This window comes from Rhineura floridana, chromosome 9, assembly GCF_030035675.1.
Source record: "Rhineura floridana isolate rRhiFlo1 chromosome 9, rRhiFlo1.hap2, whole genome shotgun sequence".
NCBI lineage: Eukaryota > Metazoa > Chordata > Lepidosauria > Squamata > Rhineuridae > Rhineura > Rhineura floridana.
In genome coordinates this window covers 120,103,626-120,122,120 of record NC_084488.1, presented here as the reverse complement: position 1 = coordinate 120,122,120, position 18,495 = coordinate 120,103,626, and the positions used below count along the sequence as shown (strand labels likewise).

The window sequence follows — 18,495 nt, the reverse complement described above, 5'->3', positions numbered from 1 at the left end:
AGTGAAGGGGTGGCCCTTTACACATTGAAAGAATTCAGAAGCATACTGCCTCCAACAGCAGAGGTGGAACATAGCATCGTCTATGAATTTGTCTAATCCACTTGTAAAGCCATCCAAGCTGGTGGCCATCACAATACGTCTTGTGTGAAGTCCTTTGAACTTCTCTGTAACTTCAAAAGAAAGGATTTACGGATTTCCGCTTAAAACCTGTAAATGGTGATGTGCATTTAAACACACATGTAGGGCACAAATGCATACAAATGTGTGTGTAGCAAAATAAAGTATTTTATTCAACAGACTCAAGTTTTACAAGTGCATAAAGAGAACTCCCTGCAGTCTTCATTCTCTGACTAGATGACAGTCAACACAAACGTTTTTCAGCCATTATAGTCATATGTTCACATGCTGGGAATTTGAGTGAAGGCTGCTACAGTGTTAAGAATTTCACAATGGACTGGGCACATCACTTCTACAAACAGAACACATTAAGCTGAAGAGGGGTAGGCCATCTGTTCAGATGCAAAATGTTTCCAAAAACACACACAGAGGGGTATCATTTTTTCTTCCGAAGTTGTCTTGCTAGCATGTTAGCCTGTAAAAATTAATCCAGCAACATGTCGTCAACATAATAGCTTTTCCCAGAATATATCAGGATCTATGCCAGTCTGAAAACATCGTAGCAGGAAGTAGATGCACAGCTAGGGCTTATCCACACAGGAGCATTACTTCATTCTAAAGATGCTGTTTTTACCTCTGTTCTCTATTTGCACCATCCACAGTAAGGGCTCAATGCCAGTTACAAACACGATGTTTTCTATTCACACAGAGGGAAAGGATCAGTCATGCAGTTTCCTAATGACCACACCCTCTAATTTAACATTTCCACTCCCTCTGGTTACTTGGCAACCAAGCATGCTCAGTTTGCTCTACCAGCTGCAGTAGGTTGCATTTAAAAAAACAATCTGGAAGTGTGGTTATTTGTATTTTCACTGGTACAATACAGCTGAAATACAAATCTTTGTTTGAGCACTGTTATGCTTTTGTGCACAAGTTAGAGGGGAAAGAATAATAAGGCACCATTTGCAACAACATAAAAAAGGCTAGCAGAAGAGAGAGCAGCCAGAAGTTGCTTGTCAGCCTACAGGAAATGAAATGAAAGAAGGGAGGAGGAGATAGTGGGTGTGGAGAGGGGAATGATTGACACACCCACCTAAAAGCATAGGAGCAAAAGCGTCTGCAAGCACTAGAGATACGGAGTGAAGACGTTTTTCCTTCCCTTTTCATATTATCAGTGGATTGGATTAGTAAGGATTTACAGGGGGGAAACTGCGTGACAGCTTCTGTTTGCCAGTAATATCATGTGAACCAAGCTAATGTAAAGGAGATGTGAGTAGCATCAAACACACACTAAACCACCATGTAGATGAGCCCTCAGTGTCCATGTGTACACAGACGAGCTGAATCACTTTGATGAACCACAACTGAGTGTGTGAACTGATTCTTCTAAAAAAGATTACATTACATGAGAAAACATCCCTCAGTCTGTGGTGTCTGATCTGTGGAGGCTCATTCTTGGAGACTCATTTAAGCATGGAAGGCACCACCTGATGGTGCTGCTATCAAGGAAGTCTATTAAGGAATTTGCCAGGTAAGTGGGGGAGGGAGAGAGATCAATCAATGGCTATTACTCCATGTTGTACTCCGTGCTCTGGTAACTTCCAGATTGAATTATTGCAGCACACGCTACGCGGGGCTGCCCTTGAAGACAACTCGGAAATTTCCAATGGAAATTTCCAAAATGCAGAAGCCAGAGTACTGGCTGGGGTTCCATTTAGAAGTCACATGGTACCTGTTCTAAAACAGTTGCCAGGTTGTTTCCAGGCCCAATTCAAGGCTCTCATGTTAGTGTTTAAACAACTTTAAGGCATCATTCCCTACAGACCCTCTCAGGTGTGAAGATCCACAAAAGGAGCCCTCTTGGTAGTTCTGCTGCCCTCAAATGTTCAGCGGTGGCAGCCTGGGAGACGTCTGACTCTGTCGACTTCCCTCCCCATAGAGATACATCTGGCATCTTAATTCTATAGCTTTCATCACAAGCTGAAGATGTGCCTCTTTACCGTGGCACTTCTGATTGTAATTTGTTTTAACCGATTTTAATTATATTTTATTTGTAACCTGCCACTGTGGCCAATGGTCAGGGATGCTGGGAGTCACAGTCCAACAACATCTGGAAGGCATCAGTGCAGGAAATGCTGGTCAAGCTCATTACTGTGGGAAAGAGAATGTTGGACTAAATAAAGTGTGGGAAACCTTTGGCTCTCCAGATGTTTATTTATTTATTTATTTATTTAAACATGTTATATCCCGCCCTAGTTCTTAGAATTCAGAGCGGCGAACAAATAAGACAATGTCTAATACAAAACAATATACAATTAAAAGATAAAATTAAGAAAATCAATAATACAATAGTTATAACAATTTAAATGTTAACATTAAAAGCTTGAAGAAACAAAAATGTTTTTAACTGACGGCGAAAGACCGTGAGTGAGGAAGAACATCGGATCTCTGGTGGCAGGTTATTCCATAAGATGGGAGCTATGCACGAAAAAGCTTTGTTCCTAGTATTGGAGTGGCGGATTATAAAGGTAGATGGAATGATAACAGAATGTTCGAAGGGTACTCTTGTCGGTCGTTGAGATTTAAATTCCAGAATACGATTTGATAGATATATTGGTGCTAATCCATGTAGGGCCTTGAAAGCTAATACCAAAATTTTAAACTGGTGTCGAAATAAAATCGGTAGCCCATGAAGTTGATAAAGAAGAGGTGTAGTATGCATTTGTGGACCAGCTCCGGTCAGCATTCTGGCCGCCGCTCTTTGAACCAACGTAAGCGGACGAAGCGATCTAGCAGATAGTCCTATATAAAGAGCGTTACAATAGTCCAATCTTGAGGTCAGAAGAGCCTGTGTCACTTGCCTCAAGTCTGACGTTCCTAAAAACGGACGAAGTTAGCGGACTAGCTTTAATTGGGTGAAAGCACTTCTGGATACTGTTGCAATTTGGGGTTCAAGGGTCAAAGCAGAATCTAAAAGAATACCCAAACTCCGAACTTGGGACTTCAGAGGGAGTGGAACCCCATCTAAAATAAGTACGTTTTTAAATTCATGAGAGGGTTTATGTCCAATTAGTAGAACCTCCGTCTTCTCTGGGTTAAGTTTCAGTTTGTTCTTGTTAGTCCATTGCTGTATTGCAGCCAAGCATTGGTTTAAGGGATGAACCACATCTGAAACATCTGGCGGGAAAGAATAATAAAGTTGGGTATCATCTGCATATTGATGGTAGTGTATTCCGAATTCACGGATGATCCTTCCTAAGGGCTCCATATAAATATTGAATAACATTGGGGATAATACGGAGCCTTGGGGAACACCACATCGTAATGGCCAAACCTTAGATGAAAAGTTCTCAAGGACAACTCTCTGGAGTCTGCCCTCCAAAAAGGAGCGAAGCCATTGTAGTACCGTTCCACGGAATCCCAAATTAGAGAGGCGGTGCAGAAGGATGGTATGGTCGATAGTGTCGAATGCGGCTGACAAGTCTAACAACACTAAATAAGTTAGATTTCCTCTATCTAATTCAAGTCGCAGATCATCCACCAGTGCTGTTAACACTGTTTCGGTCCCATGTTTGGGCCTAAAGCCAGATTGAAAGGGATCATAACAGTTATTTGAATCTATAAATGTTTGAAGTTGTGTGACTACAGCTTGTTCAATGACTTTACTGATGAAGGATAAGTTAGATACTGGACGAAAGTTACTGAGAAGTGTAGGGTCAAGAGAGGGCTTCTTCAATAATGGAATTACAATTGCTTCTTTCAGAGTTTCGGGAACATGACCTTGTTGGAGTGAAGCATTGATTATCACAGTGAGCCAATTCGCAAGTTCAGCTTTAGACGTTTTTATGAGCCATGAAGGGCAGGGATCAAGTGAGCAGTTAGTAGGTTTCATTCTAGAGAGAAGTTGAAGAATGTCATCTGGTTGGATAGGTTGAAAAAACGAAAATTGGGATAGCAGGCTGATTTCTGATAGAGTGTCTTTAGATTCTGGTGATTTAGCTACATCAAAATCTGATGGACTATCATTATATTCTACCGTTTTAGCAGAGTCAAAGGAGGAGCGAATCTGATCCACCTTACCTTCACAGAATGCAGCAAATTCTTGGCAGCGGGTTTGAGAATATACTGTATCTGAATCCGGGTGTTTGGGACGGAGGAGACTGTTAACTATCTGTAAGAGTTGTTTAGGTTGATTTCCGGCTGAAGTAATTGCAGCAGAATAATATGCTTTTTGGGCAGCATGTCTAGCCAAGGAATAGGCTTTCACAGATTTCTTGGTTTGAGCGCGGTCAAATGGGCTCCTAGTTTTTTGCCATCGGTGTTCCAGCTTACGATAGGTACGCTTCATTTCTAGCAGTTCTTTAGAGAACCAGGGGGCAGATTTGAGTCTTGTAATTTTTAACGGACGAAGGGGGACCACTGAATCCATAATTTCGGCCATGGTGTTATTCCAAGAGGAGATCAGAGTATCAATTGGAGTTCCGGTAGGGGGGCATGGGTATTCCTTAAACTTTGATAGGAATACGTCAGGGTCTAATAATCTCTTAGGACGGTATAACTTAATGGGGGTTCTAATTTTGAGAGGTACAGAAGACACAAGGAGGTTAAAACTAATTAAATAATGATCCAACCAAGATAATGGGGTAGAAGTTATATTCTCTATTCGAAGGTCTGAGGTATCTGCTTCTGGTTGGAAGACAAGATCTAGGGTATGGCCTGCAGTGTGAGTTGGGACTGAGATTAACTGTTGTAGCCCTAAGGTGGACATTAAAGATAAAAAATCAAGAGCATCATTTGAGGTGGGGGATTCTATATGAATATTGAAATCTCCCAACACTAAAAGTCTAGGAGAATCCAGAAGTAAACCTGCAATTAGGTTAGACAGGTCGGACAAGGAACGGCTTAGTGGATTGGGGGGGCGATAGATGACAAGAAACACAATGCAATTTTGGTGACCAAGCTTCAGGCAGAGAGATTCAAAACCAGGGGAAGATTGAAGGAAAATTCTAGATAAGGGAATGTTGCTGAACTACACCTCCCATCAGCCCAAGCAAGCATGGCCAATGGCCAGGGGTTAGGGAATTGCAGTTTGGCAACATCTGCCAGGTTCAAGGTTCTGATTTTGGTGTACAAAACCCAATAGAACTTGCGACCAGGATACCTGAAGGATCGTCTTACCCCTTATATACTCAGTTGATCACTGTTCTCTGCAGGTGAGGGCCTCCTGCAGATACCATCTCATCAGGAGGTCAGTTCCGCACAAATAGGAAGCAGACCTTTAGTGTCGCAGCACTGACACTTTGGAATTCCATCCCTTTAAATATTAGACAGTTATCTTTTCGGTGCCTACTGAATGAAGACCTTCCTCTTTCAACAAGCCTGTTAAGTAGAGACCTTGTCCCAGTCTGTGTCTCTGTTGGAATGGCTTTTAAAGATGCTTTTTAATATGTTTCTAAAGATACTTTGTTTTAATATGTTTAAAAGTCTTATGTTTTTATGACGTTTTAAAGTGTTTTTAGTGTTTTTGTTTGCTGCCCTGGGCTCGTTCTGGGAGGAAGGGTGGGATATAAATTTAGTTAATTAATAATAATAAATCTAGAGGGCCAAAGGTTCCCCAAACTGGACAAAATGTGCCTTTGGTCTCATCCAGCTGGGTTATTCTTATGAGTGATGAATGGTCCAGCCCATGCGTTCAAATATATGTAGTTAAGACAGAGCACAGGTGAGGCACCTTGGGTAGCCCAAGGGCCACATTCCCTCATGAGCAACCTTCAATGGGCCACATGTCAGTGGTGGGTGGGGCCAGATGCAAAAGTGGGTGGGGTAATGGATTTGATGTTTTACAGTAGGGTATAGTCCAGCCAGGCAAAGGTCTCTGGTTTCTACGCACATGTAGGCCCATCCTCATCCAGGAAAGCAAGAGGCATGATCACGGTTCTAGGGCATACTCCAGCCAGGCCAAAGCACTTGAGGAGGGCATGTAACATAGCTGGTGGGGTATGCCCTTGGGACAAGCCTGAGGAGAGCTTTGAGGGCCACATTTGGCCCCCATGCTAGACATTCCCCACTTCTGAGATAGAGGTTTCAGGAGTTATATGCACAGCCTTTGGACTATCTATCTTATTTAGAAAACCAGGGGCCTCCTTGGGATCTCGTGCTGTTTTGTTCCGTGAGCTTCTCTCTGGTTCCTTGTTCTTGCCCAAAGTCCGCTCTCTGCTTCTTCAGACTGGGCTTCCCTTGTCCTCAGCTTGCCTCTCCAGACTGCAGCTTCACCTTGACCCTTAGAGAGATGTTGCAGGAGAAGACCTACCCTTTGGAACACAAAACAAGCAGTGTATGCTGGTCCACTGGGGCTACTGGGGCACACCCCTCCCAAGGAGAATGTCAAGCAATTTTTAAAATATTCCCCACACACATAGAAAAGAAAACTCAAAGCTACACACTCTTTCCTATCCCACACACATTTTATAATTCTGTTCGAACTCAGAGAGGCTCTGCAAACATTTCTGTCAATCTCCTGTTCTCTGGCCAATCAGGTCAGCCAATCCCAATCCATAAGCATAGCTATGACAAAGAGGTCCCTCCCATGTGTTCCTAGGCAGAAAAACCATGTGAGCATTGAGTAGAGTACCTGCCAGATTTCCAGGCTAGTCTGGCAAGACTCTTACTCCATCTGTTGTTATGTGGATTCTCCAGCAGTCTCAGTATAGGCCTATTGGGGCTGCCTTGGAGGGCAGTCTGAGCATGCTCAGAGCTGTTTTCTTGAAGGCCACATCTCAAAGCTCATTCTTTGTAGCTAGCCAGCAGAAAGGTATGGTTGTTAGTTCGAGCAACTTGGGGTATTTTTTAATTAATATTTGTTAAGAGAGAGCAATGGTGGATAGAGTGTGTGAGTATCTTTGTATAACTATTTTTGCTAAATCATTTGTATTTATTTTGTGAATGGGGAAGGAGAATAGGGAGGAGGAATGGCGGGTGGCTTCTATGTGTGTTACAACTTTCAACACCTGCTGTTAAAACTGTAGAGTGTGTGTTTGAGAGAAGTATGGAGGTTTTGCATTCTTGTTTTTCTTTAAATTTACAAAACACGATGTGTGTGTGTGTGGGCGCACACGTGCGTGCGCACATGCCTTTGGTCTGATCCGGTATGTTCTTCTACTGTGGTGATTATAAGATGTGCTGTTTATGCAAAGGATACCTGTTGTGGAATCATCTTATTAAATATAAACAGAAGTTCCTAATTGGTGAGGCAAGTGCACTCTGTGCATGCTCATGCCATTTATTTCTGAGGCTTATAGTTCCTAATCACTGTTTCTTTAGAAAGTATCCACTGTTTCTTTGCAAAGGAGGAGGGTAGGGGGAGAACCAGAACAAGTGGGGGCCACACATCTTTTCTCTCAGCAGAGAAGCAAGTGTGACATCAGGGACTCCTTCTGAACCAAAGTAACACCCTTTTCAGTTTAGGTAAATGCTAAATATTTGTAAAATTGTAATGCTTAAATGTCCACAGTAGCTTTGCAAGGGAGAAGGATAGGGAGAAAATCAGAGCAGCCCCTGTGACCGCCATACCCCATGACCTCATAGCAGCCCTACCGGATATAGTGGGCACCAACTGCCACTGAAAACAAGCCCTCCTGGATCAGATCAAAGTTCTGTCTAGCTCAGTATGCTGCTTCCAATAATGGCTGGCTATGATACACCTGGGAAAACCACAAGCAGGGCTTGAAGCCCCCCCCCCGGTGTTTAGCTCCAGTAACTAGTGTTCAGTGGTGTACTGCTTCTGAAGGTAGGGTGGAGCTTTAAGAATCAATGCATCTGAGGGCTTATCCACACGGGAACATTACTTTGTACTAAAGACACTGTTTTTACCTCTGTTTTCTGTTTGCACTGTCCACAGTAAGGGGCCAATGCCAGCTGCAAACATGGTGTTTTCTATTCACACTGACAGGAAGAATCAATCATGAAGTTTCCTAATGGCCACACCCTCTAATTTAACATTTCCACTCCCTCTGGTTACCTGGCAACCGAGCATGCTCAGTTTGTTCTACCAGTAAGTTTCATTTTTAAAAAACAAACAAACCTGGAAGTGCGATTATTTGTATTTTCACTGGTACAATACAGCTGAAATACAAATCTTTGTTTGAGCACTGTTATGCTTTTGCGCACTAGTTAGGGGAAAAAGGAAAATACGGCACTGCTTGCAGCAACATAAAAAAGGTTTGCAGAACAGGGGAGAGCAATGGAAGTTTTTTTTCAGCCCACAGGAAACGAAATTAAAGAAGGGAGGAGGAGATGGAGTGGGGAGGGGAACAATTGACACACCCACCTAAAGGCATTGGAGCAAAGCATCTGCAAGCCCTACAGATACGGAGTGAAGATGTTTTTTCCTTCCCTTTTTGGATTATCTGAGGATTGGGTTGGTATGGATTTACAGGGGGAAAACTGGGTGATAGCTTCTGTTTGCCAGTAACTTCATGTAAACCATGCAAATTAAAAGGGGATGTGAGTAGCACCAGACACACACTAAACCACCATGTAGATGAACCCTGAGTGTCACCAGCTGCTCTCCATGAGCCAAGTTTAAAAGCAACATGCAAAGCCATGCAAAGATCTCGGTCCTTTTGCTCTACTTCAAACAGGCTCTCAACCCGCACTGTAGCCCCATTGCTTACCAGTAGAGTCTTCACAATTTTATCTCTTGGGATCTTCAGGTAAGTGCAGTCTTCCCCATCACATAATTTAATATCTTCAGAAATCTGAATTGAGAAGGAAGAGAGAAAAGTGGGCTTATGTGGCTCAATGGAGTTAAGAAAAGTGAAGAGTACAGAGAGGCATCAGCCATACCTCTGGGCTCTGTGGCAAATCGATTTCTCTCTTCCCTCCTGGGTACCAGCCGTGGGACCAGTGCTGAGCTTTTGACAGATGCATGCTGATGGTTAGCATTATGCACAGGAAAAGCAGGAGGGACCTCTGGCATGCCATGGTGTTGTCTGGGGTTGCCCCTCTGTCTTGGTGAAATCTACAAGGAAGGAAGGAAGGAAGGAAAGCAATGGAATGCTCAACATGGGTAGAAATTCCAAAGCATTTTATATTGTTGTTGTTGTTGTTGTTACTGTACAAATTGCCACAAGAAAAAGAGCAGAACATACAATAAAAGGAGGGCAGAAAAAGGAGCAATAGCAGGAGAAGAAAATGAACAAAGTGGATGGTTGGATAATGACCTAAAATTTATCATTTCAGAACATCACAAATAGATTCCATTGTATTATGAACTTATTTGGCTCTGTTGATCTTGATACATTCTTCTATAATTAATCAGTTTAAGTAATATACTTATATTCTATATTTTATTAAACCAGTCTGATAACTGAGGAGTTTGGCCACAATAAATATCCTTGCAGAACCAGAAGATTTATGACCATTTCTAAATAATAACCATCTTTGGATCTAAAGGTAGTATATAACCAGTTGTATCTCTGATCAGATTTGGAATTTTGACCAAAAAGTTAAATTAGGGGCAATTCCAAAGTTTGTGTAAAACATCTGCTCACCTTTCGTTGCACCTCCAAACAACTGCTTTGTATAGTTGAGTAAATCAGTATGGTGTCAAATACCATTGATACTGGAATTTTAAAAAAGTTTTCTTTTAAGTCTGCTGATATTAATCTTAGTGGTACTTTATTCCAAATACATTGCCATTCATTGCTATTGAATTCCTGTCCTAGATTTCACATGCATTTCCTCACAAAGGCCTTTGAATTATTCTCAAGATCTAGCATTATATATTTTGCCTGTCTGACTTCGACAGTCGTACATAATTAGTGCCTCATACATATTCTTCTCTATCAGATCATTATATTTTCTAAATATTTTATTAACGGCTTGGATGAGGAGGTACAGAGCATGCTTATCAAATTTGCAGATGATACAAAATTGGGGGGCACAGCTAATACCATGGAAGACAGAAACAAAATTCAAAGGGACCTTGATAGGCTGGAGCATTGGGCTGAAAACAACAGAATGAAATTCAACAGGGATAAATGCAAACTTCTACACCTAGGAAAAAGAAACCAAATGCACAGATATCAGATGGGGAATACTTGGCTCAGCAATACGACATGTGAGACGGATCTTGGAATTGCCGTTGATCACAAGCTGAATATGAGTCAACAGTGTGATGTGGCTGCAAAAAAGGCAAATGCTATTTTAGGCTGCATTAACAGAAGTATAGTTTCCAAATTGCATGAAGTATTAGTTCCCCTCTATTCAGCACTGGTTAGGCCTCATCTTCAAGAAGGATGCAGACAAACTGGAACAGGTTCAGAGGAGGGCAACAGGGATGATGAGGGGACTGGAAAGAAAGCCCTATGAGGAGAGACTGAAAGAACTGGGCATGTTTAGCCTGGAGAAGAGAAGAATGAGGGGAGATATGATAGCACTCTTCAAGTACATGAAAGGTTGTCACATAGAAGAGGGCTGGGATCTCTTCTCGATCGTCCCAGAGTGCAGGACACAGAATAATGGGTTCAAGTTGCAGGAAGCCAGATTTTGACTGGACATCAGAAAAAACTTCCTAACTGTTAGAGCCATACGACAATGGAACCAATTACCTAGAGAGGTAGTGGGCTCTCCGACACTGGAGGCATTCAAGAGGCAGCTGGACAGCCATCTGTCGGGAATGCTTTGATTTGGATTCCTGCATTGATCAGGGGGTTAGACTTGATGGCCTTATAGGCCCCTTCCAACTCTACTATTCTATGACTTCTATGACTTCTGTAAACAAAGATAATATAGTTCTGTTGAAATAGAAGTGATCTTACTTCTCCCATAATGTCTATTACATTTTCAAATGAGATTACATGATCTCCTGGTTTTGGTGCTTAGCAACTTTTTGTTTGAAGCATTTTTTCCTTCAGCTAAAAAAGGATTCTAGAGCATTTTACAAAGATCAGCAATCAGAACTCTGCTCTAACCACCTTTATTAGGAAGTGTGGGCTGGTTTCGTTTTAAATCAAGTTGTGTGTGTTTTATTTTTTAATTTTACAGTTCTATATTTTCGCAAGCTGCTTTGGGGTTCCTCCTAGAGGTGGAAAGTGGCATAAAAATGTTAGCATCATACATTTATTCCATCCATCCATCCATCCATCCATCCATCAATAAATGGAAATGTACTACCTTCAAGTCGATTCTAACTTATGGCGACCCTACGAATAGGGTTTTCATGGTAAGTGGTTTCAGAGGGGGTTAAGCATTGCCTCCCTCTGCGGGTGAGAGGCAGTGACTGGCCCAAGGTCACCCAGCAAGCTTCATGGCTGTGTGGAGATTTGAACCCTGATCTCCCAGGTCGTAGTCCAACACTCTAACCAATATGCCACAGCCCCCTAAAAAACCTCTTGTTTACATCCACAAAATGCTTGCTGGAATAAAAAGGCCCTTTATCTCAGCCTGCTACTTAAAAACAAATTTTAAAAGCAAGAGAATGGCCAACAAGGACATCTCCCAATGTGCCTTTGCACACTGCCATGAGATGTGACACAGCTGAAGGTGGCTGGTGTCATCCAGAAGGGGTGGTTCTCTTAGTTCCGTCTACAGTAGTGTAGTGGCAAATTCGGAAGTGCAGGGTCCCTTCATGATAGCCACAGAGACACACACCTTTTTTTGATGCTGGGTTGAGAATGAGATCCTTGCTAATGCCTTCTCCCACAACAACAGACGTCTCTAGGAGCCAATCAGCATGAAAGGGGGGAGGGGTGTTAGCTACTGAGAAGAGTCTTCTCCGTGGCTGACACCTCCTTTCACTCAGATCCGCTCCAATCAGCAGGAAAGGACAAGGAAGCATGTTAGAAGACTCTTCTCAATGACAAATACACCGCCCTTCCATGCTGACTGACTTGTAGGATGCTGGAAACAGGGACCCTGCTGGGACCCTGCTCCCAAAAAAGTAAGGGGTCTAAGACACACACCCCCGAGACCCTGAATGACTACACCTCTGTCCATCTATCTAGGCCCCTCTACCTGTCTTGCATCTCACCTCATCTGTTAATTCCATTTCTCTGTAAGAACATTTTGCATGTAAAAGTTTTTTTAAAATAAAATAAATGTGTTTTTTCCTAGCTATTCTTTTCCATAGAAGGGCTCAATGTGTTCTGATAAAAGGGAAGGATAAGAAGGCAGATCTAATTCTTCTTCAGCAGTTCCACAGAAAGGACTTACCATGGCAAGCCTTGGACTGTAAAAACTTGAATCGGATTGGAATCTCCAATGTGCAATAAGGACCAGACTCTGTCTGAACCTTTATAAGAAGGAGAGCGCCTTGGCTTGGATGCAGAGGCAACAGCTGTGAAGTAGCATTAAGTTGAAGGTTATGTGAATGTAGAGTGTGTAGAGCATTGGACTTGGCCCCAGGAAACCTGAGTCCAGATCCCCTTCAATTCTGTAAAGGACATTGAGTTACCTTCAGCCAAACATTCAATCTAATCTTCCCTCACAGGGTTGTTGTGAAGATAAAATGGAGGAAACATGCATTCCTAGTGCATATGGGATAAAAGGCAAAATATAAAGGATTATCCATCTAAATGACACACAGAATCTATACTCAAGCCTGGAGAAGAGAAGACGAAATGGCAGGGACATGATTGCACTCCTCAAATATCTTTTGGGCTGTCATATTGAATAGGGAGCAAACTTGTTCTGGGTTGTTCAAAAAGGAGGATCAGCAGCAATAGCTGCAAACTGCAGGGCAGCAGATTTTCTCTGCATATTAGGAGTAGGGTTGCCAGGTTCAGGGCCTGAGACTGATCCTGTATCTTTAGGAGAAGAGAAAGTCAGCCAAGTGCAGGTGTTCTTGCAACACTGTAATGGGAAAACCCACAAGGTGGAATTCTTCCTTCCCCCTCCACAACTTTTAAAGATACAGAAGACGTCTTGGTTGCCAGGCCCGGCCTCCACAAGGTCTTCTGTATCTTTAAAGGCTGTGCAGGGGGAAGGGAGAATTCCACCTTGTGGTTGTTCCCATTACAGTGTTGCAAGAACACCTGCACTTGGCTGACATTCTCTTCTCCTAAAGATACAGGATCAGTCTCAGGCCAAGAACCTGGCAACCCTAATTAGGAGGTGCTTTGGAACAGTGAGGGCTGCTTGACAGTGGAACAGATCGCCACCTGAAGGGGTGAGGCTGGACAGCCAACCATCAGGGATGCTGTAGTTGCATCCTGCATTGCAGAGCCTGCACTGAGAAGGGGGTGGACGAGATGACCTCCAAGGTACCTTCCATGTGTGCGATTCTAACATGGGCTATGGGAAGAGAGGTTTTCTTTCATCTATACCAACTAGCATGGAAATCCCCGAGAGGAGTCTTAATAACGGACCTGTCATATTAGCCTGCCTGGCTATGAAGACCATGGGCTGCAGCCTGTTCCACAGGGGCTCAAGGTTCAGAGTTGAAGCCCAGTAGGGTTCCATCAACAGGTCAGGTCAGGAGTCCAAAGCACCTAGAGCACCTGCAGGACCTTGGATTGTTCCTAGGGGCCTGCTGAGGTAACTTTGCAAACTGTTGTCTCTGCAGGCACCTAGTTCTGAATGCCTGGATTTCTAATGCAGTAAACCCCCCCCCCCGACCAGCTGTTAAAGAGCCCTTTCCTTATTCTAAAGCGTTTGGCTCCTGCAAGATTCGGGATGTGGGCGCAGTCGGAGATTCCTCCTCTGAATGATGCACTGGCCGCCAGCTTGGACAGCTTTAAAAGGGGGCTGGATAAATTCAAGGTGTTTAAGGATACCAGCGGCTGCTAGTATACCTCTAATGCAGCCTTTCCCAACCAGTGTGCCTCCAGATGTTGTTGGAACACAACTCCCATCTTTTCTGACCATTGGCAATGCTGGCTGAGGCTGATGGGAGTTGTGGTCCAGCAACATCTGGAGGCACACTGGTTGGGAAAGGCTGCTCTAATGGGTAGGGATGGAGAAGACTTTCATTCAGTTTACATTTTAAAGTGAACTGTCTTGATTCACACCTCCTGGACCTATGCACGGATTGGAACCTAATAATCCTTCAGGCTTTGCAGTTCTCTGGATTTCATGAGTTGTTAGCTCAAGAAACATACCAAAATGTGTAAAAAAAATAGATACGTACTTTTAAGATAAAATATGTTTAGAAATGTGTACATTGTCATAAGATATTACTTAAACATATATTTATTTGAATTTTCATATACAGTAAGGCCCCGCTTATACGGCAGGTTAGGGACCAGGCCCCCGCCGTAAAGTGGAAATCGCCGTAAAGCGGGACCCATAGACTATGATGGAGCCGTCGTGCAAAAATGACGCGAAAATGTCATAAAATGTCGCAGAATCGCTAAATCGGCTTTAAAAAGGGGAATTTCCCGCCGCCGCATAAGCGGAACGCTGGAATGCGAAGCGCTGGTAAGCGGGGCCCTACTGTAGGGCTTTTCTTAAAAAAAAAAATGCATGTTCATGTGAACACAGGATGGAATAGACTTATGAATGAACCCATGTGAAATGGACACAGAATGGAAAGAGGCACCTGCCCATTCCTAGCCTCTGAATACCAGTTCCTGGGGATGATGACTGGGACAGTGCTCTTGCACTAGGGTCCTGCTTGTGGGCTTCATGTGGGCATCTGGTTGGTCACTGCAGGAATGGGATGCTGGACTGGACAGGCGCTTTGTCTGGTCCAGAGCTCTTCTTATGTTGTTTACATTGTTATTATATGGTGAGCCACTTTAAAAATTCTTAGACATATAAGGTAGGATAGAAATTATAAATACAATGAGGGGTGTAGTTTTCCAGGGTCTCGGGGGGTCTTAGTCCCCTTATGTTTTTGGGAGAAGGGTCCCAGCAGGGTCTCTATGTCTCCAGCTTCCTACAAACCAACCAGCATGAAAAGGAAGTGTGTTAGCCACTGAGAAGAGTATTTTAACATGCTTCCTTGTCATTTCCTGCTGATTTGAGCCAATTAGAGTGAAAGGAAGTGATTCAGCCACTGAGAAGACTCTTTTCGGTAGCTAACACTCTCCCGTTTCATGCTGATTGGCTCCTAGAGATGTCTGTTGTTGTGGGAGAAGGCATGAACAAGGATCTCATTCTCGATCCCGGAGCAAAAAAGGGTGTGTGTATCTATCTATCTATCTATCTATCTATCTATCTATCTATCTATCTATCTATCTATCTATCTATCTGTCTGTCTGTCTGTCTGTCTGTCTGTCTGTCTGTCTGTCTGTCTGTCTGTCTGTCTGTCTGTGCCAATTGCCAAGATTCTGTAAAAGAAGGGTGGGGAACCTTTGGCCTTCCAGATGTTACTGAACTACAACTCCCATCAGCCCCACCAAGCACGGCCAATGGCCAGGGAGTTGTAGTTCAGCAGCATCTGGAGGGCCAAAGGTTCCCCACACCTCCTGTAAAACTTCAGTGTCATACTATAGCGTGACCATGAAATGACACCCAGAAAATGGCTGTGCAAATTGGAGCAGGACTTGGAACTCTTTGGCTGGGGTTATGGGGGGCCACCAGTGGCAGGCAGCAAGGTTAGCACCCACCCACCTGTGGTGTCCCCAAATGCTGGACTGACCAGTATCCATTTGTTATATGGGAGTAAAGCTGTGCACTTGGGGACATGGTTGCTGCGCTCTCCAACCCACCCCACATGCAACAGGAGCGAGTACATTTCCCTCCCCCATTCCTGGCCCTGAGAACTGTTGCATTTATGTCTAGATAACTGTAGACATTCCTCTCTGTCAGCCTTTCCCAACCAGTGTGCCTCCAGATGTTGTTGGAACACAACTCCCATCTTTCCTGACCATTGGCAATGCTGGCTGAGGCTGATGGGAGTTGTGGTCCAACAACATCTGGAGGCACACTGCTTGGGAAAGGCTGCTCTAAGTACTGCTTCAAATGTTGCTGTTTTCCTCCATGGGGAGTCAGTTATTGTGTAATCAAAACAGAGTACTCCAAAGCTTTTTCCATAAAACTGCATTTGCTCATATTCATCTGACGAAAGCCTTTTAAGTGCTGTGGAAACGGCTCTTTTTGCAAAGAGTGCACTAAGCAGGGTTCCCAGGCTCACATCAGCATCAGCAACTTATCAGTGTACCTGCAACTAAAAAGGATTTCCCCCTTTGCAAATGCTGCATAGAATGCTCTTTCCTTCCGTGGAGAATCTGGAGATGAATCTGTGTGTAGCAACTTGCCATGTTTTTACAGGGAGTAGCTACAAATAATTCATGGAGGACCTACCTGGGGTGACTGCAGTCCACCACTACCATAATTTGGCAACTGATGGCAAATACCCTAAAGTAGAAGCTGCACAAATGTTGTCTGATCAAGTCTTGTGTGACAGAATGTGCCGTCAGTTTAGCCATTGCAACATGAGATCATTTTTTACTGACTTCACATTTATCCTGACATGAAAAAGAATCTTATAACAGTCCTGGGAGGTTTCATATATTTGCAATTGCAGTTAATATCTAAATATTATATTCCCTCCAGTAAAATTGGTCAGATCTAACACTCAGCTTGTTAAGTAATGATGCCATCCAAGTTACTTGCAAGACACTAATTGTAAGAGAAGCTCAATAAAAGTCTACTCACCCTGGCTTGTTTGCTTTGCTCCTGTCCCTCTGTCCCGGAATTCAGCTGATGCTCAGGCAATTTGCTCTGGCTATTTATGTTACCCTTTGTGTACTTCAGTGCAAGCAACTGGTTGCCCAATTGGCCGAGGCTCTATGCTGACGCTCGCTGCATCATCCTATATGGATGGCAGCATGCATCGAAGATGCATCTAAGCCTCCCTCCTATCAGGTCGATGCTCTGCTAATACTCTTTCAGCAATCTGTCTTCTGACCCTTAATCTGGCAATAAACTTGGGAACTCTTGAGTAAAAGGGTTCCATAGAATTGGCTATACAACCCCTTGATGCATTCCAAAAAGCACTGGCAATTGGATAGGATACTTGCTAATCTGAACTTCTGCTGATTTTGCTTGATCCCAGCAGCTTCAGAGGCCGTTATTAACAGCTCACTAATTGGTGAAGTGTATGGAGTAGCTGTTAGTCACCTCTATGTTGTTGTTATGTGCCTTCAAGTCGATTATGACTTATGGTGACCCTATGAATCAGTGACCTCCAATAGCATCTGTTGTGAACCACCCTGGTCAGATCTTGTAAATTCAGGTCTGTGGCTTCCTTTATGGAATCAATCCATCTCTTGTTTGGCCTTCCTCTTTTTCTACTCCCTTCATGACAGTCTTGTTCCTTAATGTCGAGGGAGGTAGTCGCTATGCATGAAAATAGGTCTGAGGAGAGGATGAGGATTGGTGCAATGGTTGGCAGCATTTCCTAAGGGAAAACAAGAATTATGTACTGTATGCTATTTATCAAATGAAACTCATAGGGTCACAGAACATGCACTACATTGCCTAAGGAGGTTGAGGAATAGGATATGCAGATGTGTGAGACATTATTATGGGCCCTCAAGATATAGTCTGAAGGCGCATGAAACGACCATCTTGTTGAAGTGTGGGTGATGCAAGGATGGGTGATGCAAGGATGGGTGACTGCCTGAGAACCCTTATATACTCTCCTGAGTTACCATGATGGCAGAAAGGTGGAGCATAACTATAATAAATAAATAAGATTATTTTTTAAAATGGTGTACCACAACATTCAACCCATTTATAGCTTATATGAAAACATAAAGCACAACAGTCGATTGTGTCAATTGCTTTACACCCCAAAGACCTGAAAAGTCTACACCAACCTCCATCAGATGGCAAATAGGACAGCCTGACTTGGCCTACTCCATCCAGGAATTCCACAGAGAAAAGGCCCTGATCTTTGCATATTCTGGCTCAGTTTCAAGCACTAGGGTCAGCCACCCAGTGCTGCTTGGAGCATTGTCACAAGGGCACGCTAACAGAGGAAGGGGGCCACCACTTGGCCTGGATCCCCTCAAACCTAGAGCCAGCCCTGATCCATGCATGGACACAGCACTGGCATTGGGCTAGGGATGTGCTAGAATTCCACCTGAATTTTTCATTTATTCAGATTGGTAAAAGCAGCAGCTTGTCGACATAGAACAAATCCAAATCAGTACCAGCCTGTTAGGCCAGTTTGAACTGGCACTGGCCAAAGAAGCCCATCCCAGTGGAGGGCTGTAGAAAGTGGAGTCCCCCAAGGATAGGTATTGAGGTCTGTGCTTTTTAACTTATAGAATCATAGAATCGTAGAATAGTTGAGTTGGAAGGGGACTCTAAGGCCATTAAGTCCAACCCCCTGCTCAATTCAGGAATCCAAATCAAAGCATTCCCGACAGATGGCTGTCCAGCTGCTTCTTGAATGCCTCCAGTGTCGGAGAGCCCACTACCTCT

General features: G+C 43.5%; 1 protein-coding gene across 1 annotated transcript; it reads right to left on the bottom strand.

Moving 5' to 3' along the window:
* Positions 1-520: 520 nt before the first annotated feature.
* LOC133364412 (progonadoliberin-2) lies at positions 521-9,099 on the bottom strand. The gene is made up of 3 exons (XM_061584886.1): positions 8,962-9,099; positions 8,790-8,873; positions 521-592 (listed from the first exon to the last, which is right to left on the bottom strand). The coding sequence occupies exons 1-3, from the start codon at positions 9,097-9,099 to the stop codon at positions 554-556; spliced, it is 261 nt and encodes an 86-aa protein (XP_061440870.1). The 3' UTR covers positions 521-553.
* Between the last annotated feature and the right edge of the window lie 9,396 nt (positions 9,100-18,495).

What these genes read in the sequence shown, in the direction of transcription:
- LOC133364412 (XM_061584886.1), bottom strand. Translation starts at nt 9,099, where the DNA reads ATGGCATGCCAGAGGTCCCTCCTGCTTTTCCTGTGCATAATGCTAACC. An exon ending in ATTTGCCACAGAGCCCAGAG is followed by an intron (nt 8,874 to 8,961) that starts GTATGGCTGATG and finishes TTCTCAATTCAG; the next exon opens with ATTTCTGAAGATATTAAATT. An exon ending in AAATTGTGAAGACTCTACTG is followed by an intron (nt 593 to 8,789) that starts GTAAGCAATGGG and finishes TAATTTTTACAG; the next exon opens with GCTAACATGCTAGCAAGACA.